Source organism: Peromyscus californicus, unplaced genomic scaffold (assembly GCF_007827085.1).
Source record: "Peromyscus californicus insignis strain IS unplaced genomic scaffold, ASM782708v3 Scaffold_2__1_contigs__length_46816999, whole genome shotgun sequence".
In the NCBI taxonomy this organism is placed as follows: Eukaryota; Metazoa; Chordata; class Mammalia; order Rodentia; family Cricetidae; genus Peromyscus; species Peromyscus californicus.
The window spans coordinates 25,815,908-25,841,183 of NW_026294540.1; the positions used below are offsets into that span (position 1 = coordinate 25,815,908).

General features: G+C 50.5%; 1 protein-coding gene across 4 annotated transcripts in view; it reads right to left on the reverse strand.

The window, feature by feature from the left end:
* Positions 1-25,276, reverse strand: part of Hip1 (huntingtin interacting protein 1) — a 129,790-nt gene that overhangs the window by 53,942 nt on the left and 50,572 nt on the right. Inside the window, exon 1 of one of the 4 annotated variants that reach the window (XM_052753983.1) lies at positions 22,472-22,671. The exons of 2 other annotated variants lie outside the window; for them this stretch is intronic. In XM_052753983.1, coding sequence (XP_052609943.1) covers positions 22,472-22,489 — 18 coding nt within the window. In that variant the 5' untranslated portion in view covers positions 22,490-22,671. Of the gene's footprint in view, positions 1-2,335; positions 2,457-22,471; positions 22,672-25,276 lie in introns of those variants that run through there. One more of the 4 variants, XM_052753981.1, reaches the window with a different exon arrangement.

Here is a 25,276-nt window from a genome sequence, read left to right on the forward strand (position 1 = left end):
CTAATTTTTATTCAGGCCAATAGGATGGTGCCACCCACATCTAGAGTGGGGTTTCCCATCTAAATTAACTCAATCCAGAAAGTCCCTCATAGACGGGTGCAAGGCCTTGTCTGGAGTGATTCAAGGTCCTGCCAAGTTGACAACAGATATTTACTGCTGAGCCAGCAAGATGGCTCAGTGTGTTAAATGGGCATGCCACCAAGCCCCCAGACCTGCACAGTAGGAGGGAAATGACTCCCTAAACTGTTCTCTGACCTTCACACACGTGCACAGACTTCACTCCCACCATGCACACCCAATAACTAAATGTAAAATAAAAATATTAACCACCATAAGTCACTTGGGGCACTGATAGGCCCCCCTGACCGAGGTGTTACCCCACATCCTTTCCCGTAGCTGGCGGTGCTCACAAGAAACTCATTCAGTGTTGCGGATGTACCTGACGGACTTCCAGCCATATTCACCAGTGTGGAGGTGCCGATAAGCCGGAGGCCCCACCATGGCTCTTGGCTGTAGCTCAGCTTCTGTAGCTAACACAGCCTCTCAGGACTCTGAGGCACAAGGCAGGTCTGAGCTTTAACATTCTTGAACTTGGGGTTTTATTGAGACAGAGTCTCCTTTATTCCAAGCTGGCCTTGAATTCACTAAGTAGCGGCGAATGACTTTGAACTTCTGATTTTTCTGCCTCCGCTGCCTGAGTGCTGGGATTACAAGTGTGCTCCGCTGTGCCCTGTTTAGTTTGTGCTAGGGATGGAACCCATGGCCTCACACATACTAGGCAATGATCCACCAATTGAGTTATATCCAGCCCCCTACTCCACTCCCCCACCCCCACCCCCACCCCCCGCCACTGCAGTTTTGGGACAGGATCTCACTAGTCCAGGCTAGCCTTGAACTCACAATCCTCCAACTCAAGTCTTCTCAGAATTAGATTCTGCCACTGTGTCTGGCTCACACTGGGCTCTTTAAACAAGCAAGCTGTGACCAGGCTCGGAGGCGCTGGCCTGGAATCCCAGCTGCTGGAGGAAGCTGAAACAGGACGCTCCTACGTTCTAGGTCCACCTCGGCTACAGAGTGAGTTCAAGGCCATGCCAGGCAATACTAACACCCTGTCTCAAAAGAAGGGGTGGGGGTAGGTCTGGGTCACCCAGAGGCCTCAGGATGTCCATCACCTTGATGTTTCTGAGGCAGATGTTCCCGTCAGGACCAGTTTGCCCAGATGACACCCTCATGCCCCATCCTATATCACACGTACTTTTATATCTATCTATATTGCAAAGACTACATTTTGGGGTGGGTGAGACGGCTCAGGAGGAAAAGGACCTTGTTGCTAAACCTGGCAACCTGGGTAACCTGGGTGCAATCCTCAGAACCCACACAGTGGACTCCTGCATATTGTCCTGTGAACTCCACATGCACGCCTTGGCATGCACATGCCTCCACCTCTCACAAATACATAAATGTCACTTTAAAAAACTTAACAGCTACTTTTCTTTTCTTTTCTTTTCTTTTCTTTTTTTTTTTTTTTTTACCATTTTCTGTACTTGTCAAAGCTACAGCTCAACAATTACAAAACCCCTGGCCCTTCTGTTTTAAAGACACGGCCTTACGTAGCCCAGGCTACCCTAGGATGCACTGTGTCATCCAGGTTAGCCTCTTACACGAACCTCCCAAGGGCCAGGGGCATAAATGCACACCACCACACTCAAGTAAAAAAACGTTGTATGTACTTAGCAAATTGCCTTTCTCCCCTAAAGACCAAAGTCCAAGGGGCTGAGGAAGACGTCTCAGTCAGCACAGTGCCTGCCATGCAAGCATGAACCCCGAATTCAACCCCCAGCACCCACATAAAATTCAGGTGTGGTGCACATCTCATAACTCCATTACCCCATCTGGGGAGTGTGATGTAGAGGCAGAGAAGATCCCTAAAGCTGACTGGTCAGACGAGTCTGGGTTCAGGGAAAGACCCTGTCTGGAAAAAAAATAAGATGGAGAAGAGCAACCAGGGGAGGCACCTGAAGTTGACCTCTGGTGTCCACGTGCACACACCATTACAAACATGTCCATACATCACACACACATACACACACACACACAGAAGCTTGGGCTTCTCTTTCTATATGGCCCTAAACCTAACTAAGGCGGAACAGGATGGGGTCCCCAAGCCTCAATGCCACCTGCTCCCTGACACTACTCAGTTGCTGCCCAGACTCTGAGAGAAATCATTTGGTCCGGACGGATCTGGTTCTTTGGGCGGGCGGGCGGGCACCAGTGCGAGCAGAGGGAGGGGGTGCTCCCGGGGCAGAGGGTGGAAGTGGAGGGCGCTGTGTCTCACCTCTGGAGGGGGGTCTAGGTTCGAGAACATCCTTTGAGAACACCCTGTTCTCTTTATTCCGCTGGAGTCACACGGGACCTAAGGCCAGCAGCCGCTCGCCTGAAAGAGCAGCATTGTACAACTTCCTGGCCCAGCTGGCCCCTGTGTCCCCAGCTGGTCCCCGAGAGCCAATTATCAGCAGGCAGTGCAGGAAGGGAGGAGGTTTTTCTCTCCACTTCTCTTCCTCCCTCGCTAGTCCTCTCTATTTACAGGCTCCCCTCCGGGCAGACCCGCCTGGATGTGGCCAATGGGAAGCTTTGGGTCTTGCTGCTGGAGCGGGCCGTGGAGCCCGGGCTGGCTTGTGGGGCTGACGGGGCATTGTCCTATCACGCACACAGCTACGGACTGCAGCCTAGGCTAGGCTGGCTTGCAAAGGTTAGCAGGAGTAGGCAGAGAGGATGTGTCCTGGGTTGGGATGCAGCCCTGGGGCAAGCGGCCAGAGGAGGACCAGCTGCTGAGGCCAGAAAGAATACCCAAGAAAGGGGCAGGGAAGAGCAGGAACAGAAAGCAAAATAGAAGAAATTCAAAAAGTAAGATCTGGCATTGTTGCTCAGTGGTAGAGCACCTGCCTAGAATCCCCCAGTGAGGGGCTGGGAGTGTGGCTCAGTGGTAGAGCACCTGCCTAGAATCCCCCAGTGAGGGGCTGGGGTGTGGCTCAGTGGTAGAGCACCTGCCTAGGATCCCCCAGTGAGGGGCTGGGGTGTGGCTCAGTGGTAGAGTACCTGCCTAGAATCCCCCAGTGAGGGGCTGGGGTGTGGCTCAGTGTTAGAGCACCTGCCTAGAATCCCCCAGTGAGGGGCTGGGAGTGTGGCTTAGTGGTAGAGCCCCTGCCTAGAATCCCCCAGTGAGGGGCTGGGGTCATAGCCCAGCAGTAGAGTACTCCCCTAGAATCACCTGGTAGGGGGCTGGGGACTGGCTCAGTGGCACAGTGCCTGTTTTGCATACAGGAGACCCTTAGTTCAATTTTTATATCAAGAATAAAGAGGGATTGGAGAGATGGCTCAGTGGTCACGAGCCTGGCTGCTCTTCCAGAGGACCCAGGTTTGACTCCCAGCACCTGCATGGTGGCTCACAACTGTCCAAAACTCCAGTTCCAGGAGATCCAGTGCCCTCTTCTGGTCTCTGCAGGCACCAGGCACAGATATACATGCAGGCGAAACATTCATACAAGAAAAGAAAAAGAGAAAACTCATTCGTGACTTCTAAAAATTTTTTTGTTTGAGCCTGGTGGTGGTGACGGCGGCGGTGCACACCTTTAATCCCAGCACTCGGGAGGCAGAGCCAGGCGGATCTCTGTGAGTTCGAGGCCAGCCTGGTCTACAGAGCGAGAGCCAGGACAGGCGCAAAGCTACACAGGGAAACCCTCTCTCAAAAAAACCAACAACAACAACAACAACAAAATTTTTTTTGGTTTTCTTTCCCTTTCTTCCTTTTTCTTTTTTCCACTTCCCCTTCCTGCTCTTCTGCTTCCCATGCTTGCTTCTTTGTAACAGGAAATACTCAGTAAATCCCAAGCAGGGCAAAACAGGAGTCAAGCTAGAGATGAACAGGAAGTCAGTGCGCACCAGTGGTGATGATACGTCGTCGTCGTAGGTAGGATGCCGCACAATCCTGTGGGGTCGTACCCTGTACATTCAGGGCGGGCCCTCCCCCACTGCAGTTAACATAATCTAGACACTCTCCCACAGACGAGCGGAAAGCTCACCTTCTGGGCGATTCTAGGTCCTGCCGACAGTAGCGGCCACCGGACCAGCTGTCTGGAAGAGGTACTGCGGTTTCTCCATCTTCTTTCCACTCACTACCCTGCAAAAGTCCTCCTGCTGGTGGGCCCATCAGTCTGCTGGGCTAGGAAAAAGGTCCCCCCCCCCCCCCGGGGCTTATGTGTGTAAGCACTTGCTGTTTAGGTGGAAGCCTCACTTCGGCCCCATCTCTCTCTTTCCAGACCTCACCCCTGAGAAAGCCAGCCAAGTGGCAGCTTCTCCCCCAGAGATGCCTGAGACCACACCTACAGGGTATTTAAAACCCAGCCCATAGACCTGCCACGTGGTTTCTCCTCTTCCCCTGGGAACACCCGGAAATGCTTTGCTCAGATTAAAACTGACTTATTAATCTGGCCTGATCTGACTTGTTGCAATGCCGGAGTTACCCACTACTGGGGGATATTTTACTTATCATCTGCCCCCAGCTGGTGGCACTGTTTGGGAAGGTCGTGGAACCCTTAGGAGGTGGAGTCTCTCTGGAGGAAGAGGGTCAGTGGGGGTGGGCCTTGAGCCCTTACAGCTCTGGCCCACTTCCTGTTCACATTCTGCTTTCTGACTGTGGATACAATGTGAGCAGCCAGTATTCTGCTCTCATCAAGCCTTCCCCGCCTGCTGCCCTGGCGTTTCCATAGTGATGGAATGTGAGAGAATAAATCCTTTCTCCTTTAAGTTGCTTTGGTTAAGGGTACTTTTTTTTTTTCCTTAACAGCAACATAAAAAAGAACCAATAGAGATGCGAAAATGCTTCCTTCCCCCAAGCAAATCTGTTTCAATACTGGTCCCCGGCTAGTGAAGCTCTCCTAGGTGGTTATAGAAACACTGGTCCTCCTGGAGGAAGTGGGTCACTGGGTATTGGGTCAGACCTGAGGTTACGGCCGGGCCCTGATTTCGATCGGAACTTTCTGCTTCCTGGTAAACAGTGAGAAGAGTCCTGACCACAAGTTCCCACTCCTGTGAACCTGAGCCATGCCTTCCCCATGAAGGTGGTAGACTGTGTCTTCTCACACCGTGAGCCTAAACAAAGCGATTCCACCCTTAGGTTACCTGTCAGGGATTTGGGGACAGTAACAGGTGGGTAAGGCACAGTCCGAGATAAAGATTTCCATACTGCTGGCGGCATTCCTTGCCAGGGCTTCTGAGGAGAATATTCCAGATGCACAGGGCTGGGCTGTGTCTGCCCTCAAACCACTACGTTACCCAACTGCTCTCTTCCCTCTTCATACCTTCTGCCACACCCCGTTTCCACAGCTAGTGGGTGCTCAGCCTCTCTCTCTCTCCTGGTAAGGACCCACAGCAGCAGCTTCATGCCAACAACAATCTCACAAAACCAAGTGGGTAAGAGGGTTGAGCTGGGTGGTACAGGAAGCTCTTGGGACCCAGCTGCATCGCTCATGGAGCTGATTCATCGGTGACCCGTCTGTCCCATGACTGAGGCAGGAAGTACTTGCTGCAAGCCCAGCAATGTCAAGGCCCCCTGCTTCTCCATCCCCAGACATCCTCTGCCTTCCTAACTCTTATTCTGGTTCCACAACATGCACCCCTACCTCACACCCATATTACTGTAGAACCTGAATCTACCTCTGCCCCTACAGCATCCCTTCTCAATCAAGTAGCCAGAATAAAGTTTCTAAGGCTGGGGGATGTATGGCTCAGAGATAGAGCACCTGCCTAGAATCCCCCAGTGAGGGGCTGGGGTGTGGCTCAGTGGTAGAGCACCTGCCTAGAATCCCCCAGTGAGGGGCTGGGGTGTGGTATGGGCCAGGCCTAGGGTTCCAACCTCAGCACAACATAAAAAGGAGAGTTCAGCTCTTCTACTAGCAGATGTTTAGCCATTTTTGGTCCAGTCAGAGCCCAAAGGACAAAGTCTGTTAGAGAACCAAGAACAAGAACTTAACTGACCAACCCCAGTGTGATGTAAACAGGGGTTGCATTCACAACAGGCAGCCTCTCCTTAGGAGTCAGAATAAAACCCCTTCCGGGAGAGGCCAGCCGATCTGGCTGCCCATTGGAGGTATGGGCAGGACAGATGACATGCTGGGAGGGGAGAGTCCAGAGCCCTAAACTCCAGCTCCTCCTGCCCCGTAGATATACATCAACCAATCCTGTCATGGTCTATGGTCACATCCACACCAGTCACTCTCTGTCACAAAGCAGACAGACACTCTTGGGGTCTCAGTGGTTTTTAAAGCGCAAGGCGGAACATCTGTTATGACTTCAATTGAAGTGTCCCCCACAGGCCTGTTCCCCAGCTGAAGACGCTATTTGGGGAGACTTATTTTGGGGTCCAGCTGAGGGGAGCAGGTCTTAGGGGCAAGCCTTTGAGGTTGTAGCCAGGTCCCTGGTTACAGCCTGCCTCTCTTCCCTGTCAGCCATGATGGACTGAAACCCTTGGAGACCATGACTCAGAACATACTCTTTGTCCCGTGAGTTGTGCAGTGTTTTGGTCACAGTGAGGCAAAAATAACTAATGGTTGGTTGTCACTTTGGTTGCTAGTCCCAAACCTGGCTGTAGCGACTATCCCCTGGAACTTAACTCGGCTCCCCTCCTCCCCCTCGAAATTCATCTGGTCTGAGGAGGGAACACGGCACACATCCGTCATACCTTCTTTTACATTCACCTTCTCGTCTTGACACAGGGTCTTGCTATATGGTCCAGGCTAGCCTGGAATCTACAATGTAACCAAGGATGACCTTGAACCCCTGATGCTCCAAATGCCTCCACCTCCCGAGTACTGGGATTATAAACAGATGGTACCACGCTTAGTTTAGCACACTCTTCAGATCAAGCCCACAGCTATGCATGCTGGGCAAGTGCTCTACCAACTGAACCACACCCTCAGCCCCACAGTCTGGAACTCCTTTTTTTGGGGGGGGGCATTTATCAAGGCAAGGTTTCTCTATATAACAGTCCTGGCTGTCCTGGAACTCACTCTGTAAACCAGGCTGGCCTTGAACTCACAGAGATCCGACTACCTCTGCCTCCCGAGTGCTGGGATTAAAGGTGTGCACTACCACCGCCTGGCTCATCTGGAACTCTTGATTCTCCTGCCTCGGACCTCTAGACTAGCGGGGGTTACAGGCATGTACCACCATGCTGGAGCCGCAGAAGAATGTTCCATACACGAGGAAAGAACTCAGCAAAAGAATGATAGGAAGTAGGAGGGAAGAGTTTGGGCAAAGAGGGAGAAATATAGACAGTGGCCACGTAGAGGACAGAGGTTCCCTTGACTCCCACCACCAGACCTTGATCTTTTTTTTTTTAAACGAATCTAACTTTTCTTCATGGAACACAGGAGCTGACGCTGAGTGCAAATTAAGAGATTAATGATTCACTTTACAAAAGAAACTGGCACCACATGCCTTTAAATAGCAGTCTCCGTTCGTATATTTAAAATTGGGCCGCGTTTACAGAAGTACGACTTACACAAAACCACATCTGTTGCAGAAAGCTCAGAAGATGAGCTCCTCTCCCATGTTGCCTGCCTCTAACTACGGAGCCACCCCAGCAGACGGTCACCTGCCTTCCCAAAGCCACTCAACACCACCCTCGCCCAATACTAAGATTAACCCCAATCTAAGCTAAGTCCTTAAGGACCACTCTCGGTAGCCTTGGCTCTCCTGGAACCCACTCAGTAGCCCAGGCTGACCTTGAACTCACAGAGATCCACCTGCCTCTGCCTCCCCACACATTTCTTTAGTATGTGCTTATGTTTGCTTTTTTGAGATACGATCGTGAAACAGAACACGCTGGCTTGAACTTACTACGTAGCCCAGGCTATCCCTGAATTTAGGATGATTCCTGCTGCTTCAGTCCACTGAGTGCTGGGATGACAGGCATGTGTCACCATACCTGACTAAAGGTTTTGAACACAGGGGTGACACAATTGGACTTGCTTTTCTTTAATTTGTTTTGAAACATGATCTCACGTAGCCCAGGTTGGCCTTGAATTCATAATGTAGTTCAGGATGACTTTGAATTCCTGATCCTCCTGGGTCCACCTCCAGAGTACTGGGATTCCAGGCATGCATCATTATGCCTGGTTTTATGCAGTGCTGCGTACGAACCCAGGACTTTACATATGCTAGGCAAACATTCTGTTAACTGAGCCACATCCCCAACCTTGGTGTAATTTTTTTTTTTCTTTTTGAGACAGGGTCTCACTATGTAGCTCCGGTTATTCTCGAATTTACTCTGTAGATCAGGGTGGTCTTGAACTCAGACACACACACACACACACACACACACACACACACACACACACACCCCGCGCCTCTCTGCCTCAGGAGTACTGGGATTGAAGGCAACCTATGGCGCTATGCTGAGACTAGATTACAGGGACAAGCAGGGACCTCAGATCAAAATGATGGCAGCTTAGCTGAGGGTGGCAGGAGGGAAGTGACAGGCTTGTGCCGGGGCTCGTCATTTATTCCTTCACCTACTTTTTCTGTTCAGTGCTCGGGACTGAACCCAGGGATTGTGCAAATGCTATTGGAATCTTCTTTTGCACATGTGCAAGGTGTGGTGCACATGCTTAGGTGTATGCCTTGTGTGTGTCTGTGTGCATGTGTGTCTGCATATGCGTGAGGAAGCCAGAGGCTGGTATTAGATTATCTTCCTCAAACACTCTCCCTCCATCTTACTGTTTTGAGGCAGGGTCTCTCATTTGAACCCAGAACTTGCCGATACGGTTTATCTGGCTGGGCAGCTTACTCCAGGAATCCTGTCTTTGTCTTCTACAGGCTGGGAGTACAGGCCTTTACCTAGGGCCTGGGAGGACCAAACTGATTCTCTTGCTTGCAAGTGTTTTATCTGATGAGCTGCCTCTCTGTTCCAGAATTGTTTTGTTTTGTTTTGTTTTTTGTTGCTGTTTTTGTTTTTTACGAGACAGGGTTTCTCTGTGTAGTTTTGTTCTGTAGACCAGGCTGGCCTTGAACTCACAGAGATCCACCTGCTGACTCTGCCTCCGAGTGTTGGGATTAAAGGCGTGAGCCACCACCGCCCGGTCTAGAATTTATTTTTAAGGTAGAACTGACATGGGATTTGCTGACGGGCTATTTCATAGATGCTGGCTGAGATTGAGGGAGGAGTCAAAGATGACAGCCATGTGAGGTGGTTTGTAATTGGTCCCTATAACCTCACAGGGGCTGGCACCATTAGGAAGTGTGGCTTTGTTGAAGTGGGTATGGCCTTGTTGGAGGAAGTGTGTCACTGTGGGGGCGGGTTTTGAGGTTTCCTATGCTCATACCACCAATGTCTCAGTCAACTTCCTGTTGCCTGCAAAATGTAGGACTCTCAGCTACTTCTCCAGTACCACATCTGCCTGCATGCCTGCTCCCTGTCATGATGACTTTGCAGCTGTAAGTGAGCCACCCCAATTAAATGTTTTCTTTATAAGAGTTGCATGGGGCTGGAGAGATGGCTCAGTGGTTAAGAGCACTGGCTGTTCTTCCAGAGGACCCAGGTTCAATTCCCAGCACCCACATGGCAGCTCACAACTGTCTCTAACTCCAGTTCCAGGGGATCTGACACCTTCATACCACCAACACATATAAAATAAAGTTAAATAAATTATTTAAAAAAAAAAAAAGAGTTGCTGTGGTCATGGTGTCCCTTCACAGCAATAAAAACCCTGAGATACCATGAATATCTTCTGCTGGAAACAGAGGGACCATGTTAACTCCTAACAAGGTAGAGGGGTGGGTATGGTGGCATAGGTCTGTAATTCCAGCACTCAAGGGTCAATGGCAAAAGAATCTCAAGTTAAATGCCAAACTAAGCTATACAGAGACTCTGGATTCAGTCTGTGCAACATAGTGGTACCCATCCTCAAAAATGGTAAATAATAAACGAGGCAGAAAGAATGATGGGAAAAGTTTGAGGACACAGACGCTTGTTTTCAGGTATGTTAAATAAAAGCAACCTACCAGATAATCCACCCAGCACTATAAATGAGCAAATTAGGCAAGCATTCTACCAACTGACCTACATTCCTAGCCCAGGGTTGCTTTGTTACAAATGGAGAAGTGAGCAAGTGGGATGTGCCACATATGGGATTTAGAAGAGTTCCAGTGGGGCTGGGGATATGGATCAGCAGCAGAGAGAGCACCTGCCTAGAATCCCCCAGTAAGGGGTGAGGGGTGTGGCTCAGGGAGAGCACCTGCCAAGTGTCCTGGCTGGGTTTTTTTTGTCAACTTGACACAGAGTCATCTGAGATGGAAGATCGACAGTTGAGAAAATGCCTCTATAAGTCTAGCCTACGGGCAAGCCTGTAAGACATTTTCTTCCTGTGGGAGAGCCCAGCACATTGTGAGTGGTGCCACCCCTGAAACAGGTGATCCTGAGGTCCTGAAGAAAGCAGGCTGATCAAGCCAGTAAGCAGTATCCCTCCATGAATTCTGCTTCAGTTCCTGCCTTGAGTTCCTGCCCTGACTCCCCTCAGGGATAGAGTGTGACCTGAGAGTTGTAAGAAGAAATATTTTCCTCCCCCAGTGGCTTTTGGTCACGGTGTTTTTATCACAAGAGAAACTCTAACTGAGCTAGAATTTGGAACCAGGAGTGGGGTATTGCTGTGACAGACCTGAATGTGTTTTGGAAGAGTTGTAGAAGGACTTTGGAACTTTGGGCTAGAAAAGCCATTGAGTATTCAGAGCTTAGTGAGCCATCATGGGGACTTAGAAGATAATACTAAGAGCAATGCAAATGAATGGAGGCCTGGCTTGTGAATTTTCAGGGGGACCTCTGGAGTCCCTACTGGGGACTGTCCAATATTTTGAATGAAGAAATCTGAGGTTCTGGTCATCTGGGGCTGAGAAATCAGCTGTGATTAACAAGAAACCATTAAAGTGAAACCTTTGCTTTGCTTCAATAATTTGATACTGATCAGGCAGGGCTGAAGAATCAGCTGTGATTAAGAAGAGACCAGCATCATCAGGTGAAATCTCCCGGGAGTATCTCCTCAGGATCAGCACAGAGAAGCTGTGGTCCAGAGGAGGCCAAGGCTGCACTTCATGCTAGCCTTGGTCATGTGTCAACATTTCCCAGATAGTACTGGTTCTGAAAGAATAAAGGAGTCAGGAAGAGCTCTTGAGGCTTGGTACCATGAGAAGTCAAAAGAGGTCAACGGTGAATGTGCAGCCCCAGTTGAAGGAGAAGCTTGGCACAGTGCAACAGGATCAGAGTCCCTGAAGAGAGTTCTGGAGAGGCTATTGGTGAAAGAGACCCCCAGCATTTTGGAGAGGCCAGTGCCATGGGATGACCACCAAGGAGATCAGCAGGTGTGGGATGGAGCTGGCCTGAGCCTGCCAAAGCCAGAGAGGCAGAACTGCTGGAGACCTATGGAGCCCAGAAGATCTTGAGTGAGTCCCGGAAGCCTGATGCTGAGCTTACACTGTTGGACTTTGGTTTTACTTTGCTTTGGGTTAATTTTTTTTTTTTTTTTTTTGGTTTTTCAAGACAGGGTTTCTCTGGAACTTGCTTTGTAGACCAGGCTAGCCTTGAACTCACAGAGATCCACCTGGCTCTGCCTCCCGAGTGCTGGGATTAAAGGCGTGCACCACCACCACCGCCCGGCTGCTTTGATTTTAATTGTGCCCTGGATCTTCCTTTTTGAAGTATGTAACCTTTTTTTTTTTTTTTTTTTAATTTTACAGGAGCCCACAGTTGTGAGACTTTGAAATTTTAGAGATTTTGAACATTGAAAGGGACTTTGGATATTTTAAGGAGACTAAACTTTTAAAGTGTTTGAATTTTAAAAACTATGGGACTTTTAAAATTATTTGTTTTATATTGTGATACTATCATTAATATGAGATCTTGGGGATAAAAGAAGATAGGTTATAGTTGAATAGTGATGTCTTTGTGTGTCAAGTTGACAAGGAGTCAATTGCCCTTTTTTGGGGGGGGTCAACTCAATGCAAGCTAAAGTTATCTGAGAAGAGAGAATTGCAATTGAGAAAAGACAGACTTGTAGGCAGGCCTGTGGGGTGGTCCTGGGTGTATAAGAAGGCAGGCTAAGCCTGGTGGTGGTGGCGCACACCTTTAATCCCAGCACTTGGGAGGCAGAGGCAGGTGGACCTCTGTGAGTTCGAGGCCAACCTGGTCTACAGAACGAGATCCAGGACAGGCTCCAAAACTACACAGAGAAACCCTGTCTCAGGAAAAAAAAAAAAAAAAGAAAGAAAGAAAGATAGAAAAGAAAAGAAAGAAAAAGAAAACTAAAAATAAAATTTCCAGCAACCACATGGTGGCTCACAACCATCTGTAATGAGATCTGGTGCCCTCTTCTGGCCTGCAGGCACACATGCAAGCAGGACACTATATACATAAATAAATAAATCTTTAAAAATAAAACACCTAGTTGCGTTTTGGTCATGATGTTCATCACCACAGCAACATAAAGCACAGCAGTATACCTGGAAGGACAGAACAGTCATTTCCACAGCTGAGAACACACTGCCTGGTGCCAAGCCCCCAGTTTGGGGACCAACATAACCAGGCAACAGAAATGCAGGCCTCACTGATATTAGGTCAGAAACTAAAAGCATAACCGGTATCCTGGCATACATGCCCACCATCCTAGCCCTTGGGAAGTGGAGGCAGGGGAACCAGGAGTTCAAGGCCACCCTCAGCTATCCAGTGAGGTCAAGGCCTATCTAAGAGAGAGGGTGGGATGGGTGGAGGGGTGATAGAAAACAGAGCTGGGGAGATAGCCCAGCTAGTACAGCATGAGGACCCAAGTTTGATCCTCACACATCTGTAATCCTATCATTGAGGAAACGGAGGAGGCGGTTCCCTGGGACTCCCTGGCTAGCTAGTCTAGACTAATTGGAGAGCTCAGACCCAGTGAAAGACCATGTCTCAAAGAAGCAGGGTAGACAGTGCCTGAGGCATGTCACCCGAGGAGGCTGTCACACACACACACACACACACACACACACACACACACACACACACACGCTTGTCAGTGTATCCACAGACATACATGCTTGTGCACACAGAAAGAGGAGCAGAAAAAGTGAACCATCAGGAAGGGCATGGTCACCCTCAGCAGGCCACGGAATGTCATACCAACAAGGCGAGAACACTCCCTGTTCTGACCACAGAGTGAGTGTAAGCTGGGGAGGGTGTTCTAGAACTTTCTTGGTGGTGGGGGGGGAGGTTGCTAAATTTGGAGGTACATTTCATCATCAGCTGCAGGGTTGAGGTTTGACTTCCTCAGAAAGCAAAGCCACCAAGAACTCTCACTTCTGTGTCTCCAGGACCATGGGGAACTCTTCCTTAGGGGAGGTGAGAGGAAGAGCCAAGAGAAGGGTAGGGGAGGCAGGAAGCAGCTCTCCAAAGTGCCTCTGGGCAAGGCAACCCCTACCTGGACCTCCAGGCCTGTGGATGTGCTGGTTATCAGCTCAGGATGCCAACATTGCCAGACTGATCCCCTGCACCTCCATTTAGGACAGGGTGTCACATAGCTCATGCTGACTTCGGACTCACCATACACCTTCCAAGTACTGGATACAGGTGTGCATCACCATGCCCAGTTCATGCTGTGCTGGGGCTTGAACCCATGGCTTCATGCATGCTGGCTAAGCAAGTACGCTACCACCTGAGCTACATGCCCATCTCAGGACTATCTTACTAAAGCACAGTTCTGGCAAGATGGCTCTATGGGGAAAGAGGCCTGCCGCCAAGTCTTGATGATGTGAGTTTGATCCTTGGGACCTGCATGATGGAAGAAGAGAACTGACTTCCCCAAGCTGTCCTTAGACCTCTGGGCACACCCACACACATGTGCACAAAATAAAGGCATAATTTAAAAAATGTGAAGCACTGTTCCAACAGTAACACATGCTAGGGCTTGGGTAAGAGTCCCTCACAGGACCTTTATTGAAGGTTTGGTTCCAGGCCTGTGACAATACATTTTTTTCAGTACTGGATTTTGAACCAATGGCCTTGTACATACTAGCACGTACCACTGAGCTATATACCTAGCTCTCCTTAACTTTTTTGCAAATCTTTATTTTTTGAGACATCATCTCATGTAGCCCAGGCTAGCCTTGAGCTCATTATGTGGTAGGAACAAGAGCCAAGATCTTCCAGGAAGTAATAAAGTCATGAGAGCCCTGCCCTCATGCATGGGATAAAAGCCCTTATGAAAGAGGCTTAGAGAACAGCCTGGTCTTCTATTCCTTCAGACACATCTTTTCTCTTTTCCAGAGTTTGAGGATGCCATGAGGAAATACTGTATACAGAACAGATTCCTACTAGAGGCCCTATAGGCCGCCTCTGTGATATTGGACTTAACTCCAGAACTGTGACCGATAAGCTTTTTTTGGTGGCAGGCGTTTGAGACAGGATTTCTCTGTGTAGCCCTGGCTGTCCCAGAATTTGCTCTGTAGACCAGGCTAGCCTCGAACTTAGAGATCCCCTTGCCTCTGCCTCCTGAGTGCTGGGATTAAAGGTGTGCGCCACCACCAGCTGGCTTGGAAGACAAACTTCTATGACTTACAAACCAACCCATCTTAAGCATTTTTGTCACAGTAGCAGGAATGGATGAAGACTAACCACGAAGTCTAGTTTCTAAGGTCACAAGGCAAAGTACAGGAGACTACTCCTATGCCTTTGCTACCCAGCTCAAGAGGCATCAGTGAAAATAATTCTTCCTTTATTTTGTATGTGTGCATGTGCCAAAAATACACGTATGGAGGCCAGAGGACAACTCAGGGAAGTCAATTCTCTCCTTCCACCATGTGGGCTCCCAGAACGGAACTCATGAGGTCAGGCTTGGTGAAAAATGTCTTGCCCACTGAGCCATCTGCTTAGCCCAGTAAAAACAATCATTTTTTTCTTTTTGAGACAGGATCTCACTACCACACCTGCCTCCCACCCCCTTTAAAAGACATACTTATTTTACTTCCTATGTATGCGGGTGTGCTTACACGTATGTGTGTGAGGCCAGACAAGGGCATTGAATCCCCTGGAACTGGAGTTACAGATGCTTGTGAGCTACCAGGTGGATGCTGAGAATCGAACCTGGGTCCTCTGGAAGAGCAGCCCATGCTCTTAACTGTTGAGCCATCATCTCCCCAAGAATTCTGAAGAGCTGAACCCACGCACTGGGAAGCTGGTGCAGTGGGTAAGAGTGCTTGCCAGGCAAGCACGAGGACCCGAGTGCCGATCTCCAGCAGCTAAGTAACAAAAGAGAAAGGCCGGGTGCAGGTGTGTGCCCATCTGCAACCCCAGTGCAGGGGTGGAGACGGGAAGGGGAAACCCGACACAGAGACCGGAGGATTGTCGGGGCTTGCTGGCTGGAAAAGGTGAGCTCCAGATTCTGTGAGAGACCCTGTCTTAAGGTAGCACACTGGAAAGCAGTAGAGCAACAGAAGACATCTGAGGTCTCTCTCTGCTCCACAGTGGAATGCACGGGCACACAGACACACATGCACGCACACATGCACACCACTATGGCCTAAATGCACAGGCACAAAGACACACACATGCACACACACACACAGACACACCATTATAGTCTGAGTCCTTAAAATATAAAGAAATGAATTTGGGGTGGGGGTGGGGGAGTAGGAGGAGGGATGAGAGGGGAATCCGTGGTTGGTATGTAAAATGAATAAAAGAAATGAATTGCAGCTATGCATGATGGCACAGATCTGTAATTCCAGCACTTAGTAGGCTGAGGCAGGAGGATCTCCAGTTTGATGCCAGCTTGAGCTATACAGTGAAGCAGTAAATGGATACATTGTCTTTGATATGAAGACCTCACAGCAATGGTGGGACCTGCTCACAGACGACTCAGGATAGACAGTCGTCGTCACATCAGCTCAGCTGGATATACTACAGCACTCACTGACTTTTTACCAAGTACCTGCTTTGTGCCAGGCAGTGATCTAGATGACTTTACAGACTCTGGGCAAGTGCACTCATCAGCCCTGGCAGGTTCTAGAACCACAGCAGGGAAGGCCCAGCACTTGAGAGGTACAGTCAGGAGCTCTAGAGTTCAGTCATCCTTGGCTATACAGTGAGTTTGAGGCCAGCCTGAGCTACCTAATAGATCCTTTCTCAAGAATAAACAAACAATCCAACTAACAAAAAAGGGCAGCAAGATGGCTCAGCAGGTAAAGGTATTTGCTGTGCATCCTGATAGCTTGAGTTGATCCCTGAACCCACGAAAAAGGTGGAAGGGGAGAGGGAGCCAACTAGCTCCACAGGGCTGCCCTCTGACCTCTCCACAAGCACACCTAGGCACGAGCACCCTCCACACAGACATCTCACCCACACAATAATAAAAAATGATTTTTTTTTTTTTTTTTTTTTTGGTTTTTTGAGACAGGGTTTCTCTGTGTAGCTTTGCGCCTTTCCTGGAACTCGCTTTGGAGACCAGGCTGGCCTCGAACTCACAGAGATCCGCCTGGCTCTGCCTCCCGAGTGCTGGGATTAAAGGCGTGCGCCACCACCGGGCGATTTTTATGTTGGTTTTGTCTTTTGTTTTGTGTGAAGGTGTGTGTTAGCTATGGCGGCACACACCTTTAATCCCAGCACTTAGGAGGCAAAGGTAGCCAGATCTCTGTGAGCGGGACCAGCCTGGTCTACATAGCAAGTTCCAGGCCAGCCACAGTGACAGTGAGACCCTGTCTAAAAAAGAGAGATGGGGGGGTTGGGGAAGGAGAGGTGCGAGAAAAGAGGGAGGGAGAGAAAGAGAATATAGTATGAGTGTGTGTGAATGTGTGTGTGTGTGTGCATGTGTGTGTACTGGGTACAAGACCTGATTCTGCCCTTCCATGGGATCCTCAGCTTCACTTCCCTAGACACCAGTTTTTCTGTCTGTGAAACAGAGCTGCCTGTTTCTGCCCTGCCTCCCTGGCAGGTATGAAAACGCTTCACGCACTGCTGGGCATTGTGTAAACACGAACTGTTCTATACATCCACGCTCTTGCCAGGACGGGATACTGTTGTCAGCTCCCCAAAAGCCGGGAGGTTGCTCTGTGCGTGGGTCAAAGTCGGCGCCACTATCCACCCCTGAATGGCTCCCGTACTTCAGCATTATTCGATGGGAGACATCTGATGTCATCAAATATTCACCAGTGGCATCAGCTGGTGAGTCCACTGCCCCCACTCATTTGGACCCTCATTCAGAGATAACGAGAGCTGCGACAATTGGTTCCCAGAGCTGTCAACTGAAACCCAGATGAGGCTCTGCTCTTCAGGCCAATCCAGGAACTCAAGGGTTATAGGAAGAACCAGTCACCTCAGGGTCCAATATGAGGCGTTGGGTATCCTATTGTCCCAATAACCATGGTGTAAAAATGTTTTCTACTACAGGTGTAGCTGGGCATGGTGGCACATGCCCATAATCCCAGCACTTGGGAGGCCAAGGAAGGAGGATTGGGAGTTCCAAGTCAGTCTCAATTATAAGGTGATAATCAGGGAAAAATCCAGGAAAAAAAAAAAAAAGATTGGGGGCATAGCTCAGCAGTAGAGCACCTGCCTAGAATCCCCCAATGAGGGGCTGGGGTGTGGCTCAGTGGTAGAGCACCTGCCTAGAATCCCCCAGTGAGGGGCTGGGGTGTGGCTCAGTGGTAGAGCACCTGCCTAGAATCCCCCAATGAGGGGCTAGGGTGTGGCTCAGCGGTAGAGCACCTGCCTAGAATCCCCCAGTGAGGGGCTTGGAACATGGTTCCATGCTACATTTGTTTAGCATTTGCAGTTCTGGGTTCCATCCTCAGCATTTCAAAAAGTAAATCAATAGATCAATTTCGAATGATGACTGTTTATTTTTATTTTTTTCTTATTTGTTTTGTTTTGTTTTGTTTGAGACAGGGTCTTGCTATGTTGCTCTGGCTGTCCTAGAACTCACAATATAGACCAGGCTGGCCTCAAACTCACAGAGATCTGCCTGCTTCTGCCTCCCTAGTGCTGAGATTAAAGGTGTACGCCACCATACTCAGTTACCTGTTTCTTATAAAAATTTCACAAGCAATCTGTGCTGGCTAGTTTTATGTCAACTTGATACAAGCTAGGGTCATCACAGAGGGATCCTCAATTAAGCAAATGCCTCCATAAGATCAAGCTGTAGGCAAGCCTGTACAGCATTTTCTTAATCAGTGATTGACAGGGGAGGGCCCAGGCCATTGTGGTAGTGCCACCTCTGGGCTGGTGGTCCTGGGCTCTGTAAGAAAGCAGGCTGAGCAAGCCAGTAAGCAGCACCCCTCCATGGCCTCTGCATCAGCTCCTTCCTCTAGGATCCTGCCCTGTTTGAGTTCCTGCCTAACTTCCTTCCATGATAAGCAGTGATATGGAAGTGTAAGCCAAATAAGTCCTTTTTTCCCAAATTGCTTTGGTCATGGTGTTTCATCACATCAAGAGTAGCATTCCTAGGACACAATCCAAGTACAATTCTTAAGAACATATGCAATATATTCATTAAGTGGAATCAAAGTCATATGTATGTATATGTGTATGCATATTCATAAATGTGTAAATGTAATTATTAATTTTTTAGACTCATACAGGGAGTCAGGTGAACTTTAACCTGGCTTTTCTCGTTAAACAAAGACCACCATGGAGTTCAAAACCTCAAGACCAGTAAAGATGGGTTCTGTCAGGGATGTAGCTGGAATAATGGGTTTGGGGTCAACCCTGAAGTTCTAGGCTACCAGAGTGAGGCTTCAAACCAAACATGGTGGGGGAGGAAGGGTCAGAACAGAGAGCAACCCGGGCCTCCTGTGGGAATGGGAAGCGGGCTCAGAGGGCCCGGGTTGGGAAGGTTCTCTTAGCGACACAGCCCAGGGTCTGTGTTCTTCACAAAGAGCCGGGGACAATGGCTTCTGGGCTGGGCACTGGGCTGCTCAATGATTAATGAGAATCAAATATCACTTTTGTTTAGACTCCAAGCTAAAAGGGGAGAAAAGCCATCCATGTGCAGCCTCTGTGCTTACGGTTCCCATGAGCTTCGCCAGTCCCTACAGGCTGAGCGCCGGGGTTGGCATTTAAGGCCTTCCTGGACCGGCCACAACTAACCAGCCAGCTATTTCCTGATTTCCAACCTCTGTGCCCATTCTCACCCAGTGGGCTCTGCCCATTCCTCTGCCAATGAGCAATGCCCTTCGCTGCTCTAGAAGAAGCAACTCCACCCAGCCCTCCAGAGCCAGCCAGGTCATTTTATTTTATTACTGGGTGCGTGCATGCGTGCATGTGCGTGTGCGTGTGTGCTCACCCATGCGGACGCATGTGGAAGCCAGAGGTTGACATCAGGACATTTTCCCCAATCATTTTTCCACTTTTTTTTTTTTCTTTAACGGAGGGTTTCACTATGTAGCACTGGCTGGTCTTGAACTCACTGAGATCCACCTACCTCTGCCTCCCCAGGGCTGGGATTAAAGGTGTACACTACCACACCTAGCTCTACATTATTTTCAAAACGTGATCTCCCACTGATTGAATAGCCTGGCTGGCTAGCCAGGCTTCTGGAATCTATCTGCCTCGAGTACTAGGGTTATAGACATATGCTACCTTGCCTAGCTTTTCCGTGAGTGGTGGGGATCCAAGCCTCAGTTCATGTTTGTGTAGCTAACACTTTATCCACTGGACTGTTCCCAGAGCTCTGTAGACCAGGCTGGCCTCGAACTCAGAGATCTGCCTGCCTCTGCCTCCCGAGTGCTGGGACTAAAGATGTGCACCATCACCGCCCGGCCCAACTTTTTTTTTTTTTCCAACTTATTTTTGGAGACAGGATCTGTTACTGGCCTGGAGCTCCCTGACCCAGCTAGGCTGGACTGAAAGCCCCAGTGATCTGCTCATCCCCACCTCCCCAGGCTTGCGGTCCTATTGTTCACCACACCACCCAACTTTCCCCTACAATGACAGGAAATAAATAAACACCATGGGATTCAGGAGGGATAGAAGGCGGTACAAGTACCAGAAGTAAATGACTAAAGACAGGGATAGGCGGAGTGGCAAGATGGTTCACTGGGTACAGGTGCCTGCTGCCAAGCCTAAAGACTTGAGTTCTATCCCTGAAACCTACATGATAGAAGGAGAGAACCAACTCCTGTGAACTGTACTGCCACCCATGCTGTATGGTATATGCAAACATGTGCATGGGTACGCACACACATACACACACACACACACACACACACAAATAAATGGGATTTTTTTTTTTCCTTTTGGCTCTCTGAGACAGGATTTTTCTGTATAGCTCTGGCTGTCCTGGAATTAGCTCTGTAGACCAGGCTGGCCTCAAACTCAGAGATCTGCCTGCCTCTGCCTGCCGAGTGCTAAGATTAAAGGCGTGCGCCACCACCTCCTACTTTTTTTTTTTTTTTTAAAGCATTTAAAGGCAGAAGTCCCTGATCCTGGCAAGTTAGAAGGAACTTGAATGAAAGCAGGTGGGAGCTCTGAGGCCATCTGGAGTAGCAGCCACGGGACCCTAAACTCGAGCTCAGACCAGTGAGTCTTTAGTGTTGCTCTGCCACCTTCAGAAAACGCCAGCCAGTCAAGTGTCCCGCCATGCTGTCGAGAAGACGACTTGATGGAGTCAGGTCTCCTACTGCCTTCCACCTTCCCAGGGGTTACGGGGACTGAACTCAGATCGCCACAGGGGTTACGGGGACCGAACTCAGGTCTTCAGACTTTAGGGCAAGTGCTTCGCAGGCTGAACCATCTCATCAGTCCTCTCCCCTCACTTCCTTTTGCGTGTGTATGTGTGGGCGTGTTCGAGGTGATATGTGAGTGCGGGTTCAAATGAGCGCATGCACTTGGGGTTCAGATGTAAATCTCAGGCGTTCCTCAGGTGCTGTCCACATTTTTTTTTTTTTTTTACACAGGACCTTTCACTCAGCCTGGAACTTGCAAACGAAGCTAGTCTGGGTGGGCCAGCGAGGCCTGAAGGCATCTACCTATCTCCACCTTCCCAGAGCTGGGATTGCAAGTGTGTGTGTGTGTGTGTGTGTGTGTGCAGCTGGGTCTGTTTTCACAAGGCGCTGGGAATCAATCGCTGGTTCTCACACTTGCCTTTTATGGATGGAGTTCTCTCTCCAGCCCTCAGGAGGGCTTTTTTTTTGCGGGTTTTAAGTTGTCTGTGGTACAAACACGGGGGACCGGGGCAGGGTCTAGCCTCTTGGCTCTGTCTCACCACAGAAAGACAAGAGTTCAGAAGACTCCTAACCCAGCCCTTACCGCAGAGGGCTGAGACTTAGCCTCTTAGAGAAGGGCTTCCTTCCAGGGGAAGAAAATTCACAGGTGTCTCAACGCTTTGGTCCAGAACCAAGATAGAGGGCCAAAGGTTATGCGGGGACCAGAACGGACTTACCTTCTGCACCCTGAAAATGCACCCACTAGAGACAATTAACCTCAAACCTCCTCTGTAAGCTGCAGGTCCCCAAGTCGCCTACAGGCCACACACAGTCAGACTCCAACTCTATGGCTTTCCCCTGCCTTCCATTTGGGGGAGCGCACCTCTCCAATTTGAGGCAGCCAAAGATGGGGAACCCAGGTCTAAAGTCAGCCAGCGTGGCACTGGGTTCCCTGGGTTCCCTGGTACTGGTGTCCTCCTGAGTTACTCCCTCCATCCCTCCAGGATCCCTGAAACCCGCCCAGAGTCACTAGTTGGTCTCAATCAATGAGCAACAATTTTGGCATCTCCTGCAGTATTTGGAGTGGGGGCGGGGCTGCTTTGGGGAAGGGAACAGACCCCTCCATTCTAAAGGAACCCGAAAAGATAAGATACTTTAACGAGCCAAAAAAGGGCTCGCTGCTCTCCAGGCCCACCGAAGCTGAGGCTTACAAGTGACCAGTCTATAACATGGCCCCTCCGAGAGAGTGTGCGCGGGCTGGTGGGGGGTGGGGTGGGGGGTCGTCTTGTTCCTGCCCCCTCACTTTGGTCAAAGCCAGGATGGCTCCTCACTCGCCCTCCCAGGAACACCTGTACCTCCCAGCGCATAAACCTTCCTAGTAGATCCCCAGCCCCGTGCGAGCAGGGTGCTCCGAAGGGCCAGCAGCAGCCCCCTCCCTGCAGCGCTGCCCTCCCCTCCTCCGCCTCGCAGGTTGACTAATTTAGGAAAGGGAGCCCGGCCCAGGGCAGCCCTGGCAGCTGGCGAGGCGGGAAACCGGGAGCCCCAGCCCCGCGGGCCAGCCGCCTCCAGATCCTTGGCCCGGCTCTCCCTCCTTCCTCCCAGCGCTCTGCGGAGCGGGGCCAACAGGCAGGAAAATCAACAATCCAGAAAACTTTCAATGGATCACGCTGCAGACTAGGGGGGAGGGGGAGAGATGGGATGCGAGGCGGGTGGGGGCGGGGAGCTCGGGGACAGAGCCTCAAAAGGTCTCACTTACCATCTTGTTCACATCCATGACCGAAGCGGTAGGGTGTCCTCCCCACACCCAGGGAGATCCCGGGTACCCCCCACTGAAGACTGGTGGCGGCTACTGCAGCCCCGGGGGTGCCATGCTGCTTGCTGGCAACGGCGGCCGGCGGGGGCCCTGGTGGTGGCCGGCGGCACCGCGGCTGGACCGAGGACGGCAGGGGCGGGGCGGGGAGGGAAGGGGATGGAAGGGGAGGGGACGGGAGGGGAAGGGCGCCGGCGGGGGAGGCGCGGTCCCTCGGTGGAGCTGGAGAACGTGCTCTTGAGGGGAGGGCCCCGGGGAACCCCGAGATCCGCCGCAAGAGGTGAGGCCACCTCGCGGTGGATTCCGGGACCCTGAGGTCCCCAGGAGCTCAGCGAGGAGGGTGTGATTTGAATAACAAAAGGTCTCTTTCGGCAGCTGCCCAGGCGGATGGGACGGGATCACGGGCGAGCCAGGAGCCGGGGGCCGCCAGGAAGTGTGTGTGTGTGTGTGTGTGTGTGTGTGTGTGTGTGTGTGTGTGTGTGTGTGTGCATGCATGCAAGCATGTGCGAATGTGTGTGTATGTACGCGCGCGCGTTTCCGTGGAGGGCTCGGTGGGACTCAGGAAGTGCGCGGGGGAGGTGGCAGAAAGGGCGAGGGGAGATGCCCTCTCAACCACGAGTCTGCACATTCCAGCGAGGGCAGGGGTCCAGCCCCTTGTCCCCTCTCCACTTGGCTTTCCCCCCCATGGACAAAGAGGGAATTGAGAGGCTGTGGTTGGCCTCCCGAGGCTAATCCCCAGGGGCCTCCCAATAAGAGGCTGGGGGCTCCCAACAGATGGGCGAATGGAAATGACGGTGCCAGGTATCCATCCACACCAGCGCTCTAGGGACAGGCCCCTGCTCCCAAGGAGTCGCAAGCTTGCCCCTTTCTGGAGGAGAGATTGGCTGCCTGGCTTCTTCTAAATTGGGTATCTACGCCCTCTCAGATCCCCAGAGAATCCCTTGGCGGGCTCTCTGCTCTGGGAGACACAGCTGGTGTCTAGAGCAGGACTCCAAGCAAAGGCTCCTTTGGTGTAAGGTTTCCCAGGAGACAAAAGCCTGCCATCTTCCTCCTCCCAAATCAAAGGCAGCCTGGTTCGCGGTGTAGTTAAGACACCAGGGACCTAGCTGTGGGGGCGCACGCCTTTAATCCCAGCACGCGGGAGGCAGCGGCAGGTGGATCTCTGTGAGTTCGAGGCCAGCCTGGGCTACAGAGTGAGTTCCAGGAAAGGCGCCAAAGCTACACAGAGAAACCCTGTCTCAAAAAAAAAAAAAAAAAAAAAAAAAAAAAGACGCCCGGGACGTCCAGAGGAGAATGAAGTGGCTCCTGGTAATAAACCTCAATACAGACAGTACCCCCAAGCTCCAGAGGGCTTCCAGAGATGCCCTACAGTTAGAGCATACACCTTTTAAAACCTTTGTATTTTGTATGTATGGTGCATAGAGAGGGAGGTGAGATGGAGGATGAAAGGCACATGCACATACAGGTGTCATAGCACAGGTGTGGCGTCCAGTGGGCAACTTTCAAGGGACCATTCTCTCCTTCCATCATGCAGGGTCTTGAATAACAAATGGGCGATGAGACTTGGCAGGAGAGGAGGCGCCATCTTGCCAGCCCTCCGCTGTATTTTTTGAGACAGGGTCTCTCACTGATTTGGCTAGGCTGATTGGACAGTGAGTCCCAGGGAGACATCCATCTTCCCTTCCCCAACACTAGGATGACAGTGTGGCCAGCTTTTTACATGGGTTCCGGGGATCTGAATTCAAGCACTCTCCCTTGCATGGCAAACTCTTTATCTAGCGCACCACCACCACCTTAAATTGTTTATCTATGTTATTTTATGTGTTTTGCCAGTGTACTTTATGTGTATGCCTGTGTACCATGTGCATGACACTTGGTGCCTGTAGGAGTCAGAAGACTGACATTGGATTCCCTCAAATTGGAGTTAAAGATGGTTGTGAACCACAATGTGGGTTCTGGGAACCGAACCTAGGTTCTCTACAAGAGCGGTCAGTGCTCTTAGCCTCGGAGCCATCTCTCTAGCCCCTGGTTTTGTGTTTTAAGATGGTCTCACTGTGTAGCCCTATAGCTGGCTTGGAACTCTCTATATACACCAGGCTGGCCCCAAACCCATAGAGATCTGCTTGTCTCTGCCTCCCTAAGTGCTGGGACCAAAGGTCTACAGTAGCCTTGACAGGCTGGCTCTCTTTTTTGATACAGAGTCCAGAGAAGCCCAGGCTGACCTCGACCTTATTGTGTAGCTGAGGATGAGCTTGATTAGACTTTCAAAGGAAGAAGGGATAAGCCCCACTTCCTACCAGGAAGTAGACCCCTGGCCTCTGTACCTACAGGAAAGAGTCGGCTGGGCAGGCTGGTAGCCCCCTCCCTTCGCAATCAGAGTTCTTATCAATGAAGTTGGGACTGTTTCTCGGCAAGCCTTGTGGTGGGTGGGGGCGAGCATGCAATCAGAGTGATCTACAGGCTGAACTATGTGCAGGAGCTGGGTGTGGTGGCAATCCCAGCACTAAGTAAGGCCGGAGGATGGGGTTTCCTGAGTAGCCTCGGCTACACAGCCAGGAGCTACAATAAAAATATACTGCCTCAAAAATAGTCAAATAATTTGTGAACCATTAAGTTTGGAATTGGTTGACAGAGCAAGGATTCCCAACAGACACTCTTTACTTGAGTGTGGGCTGTTGTTATTGGCTGCTTTTTCTTGTCTTTGTTTTTGGGGGGTTTGTTTGGTTTTTTTTGAGATGGTTTCTCTGTGTA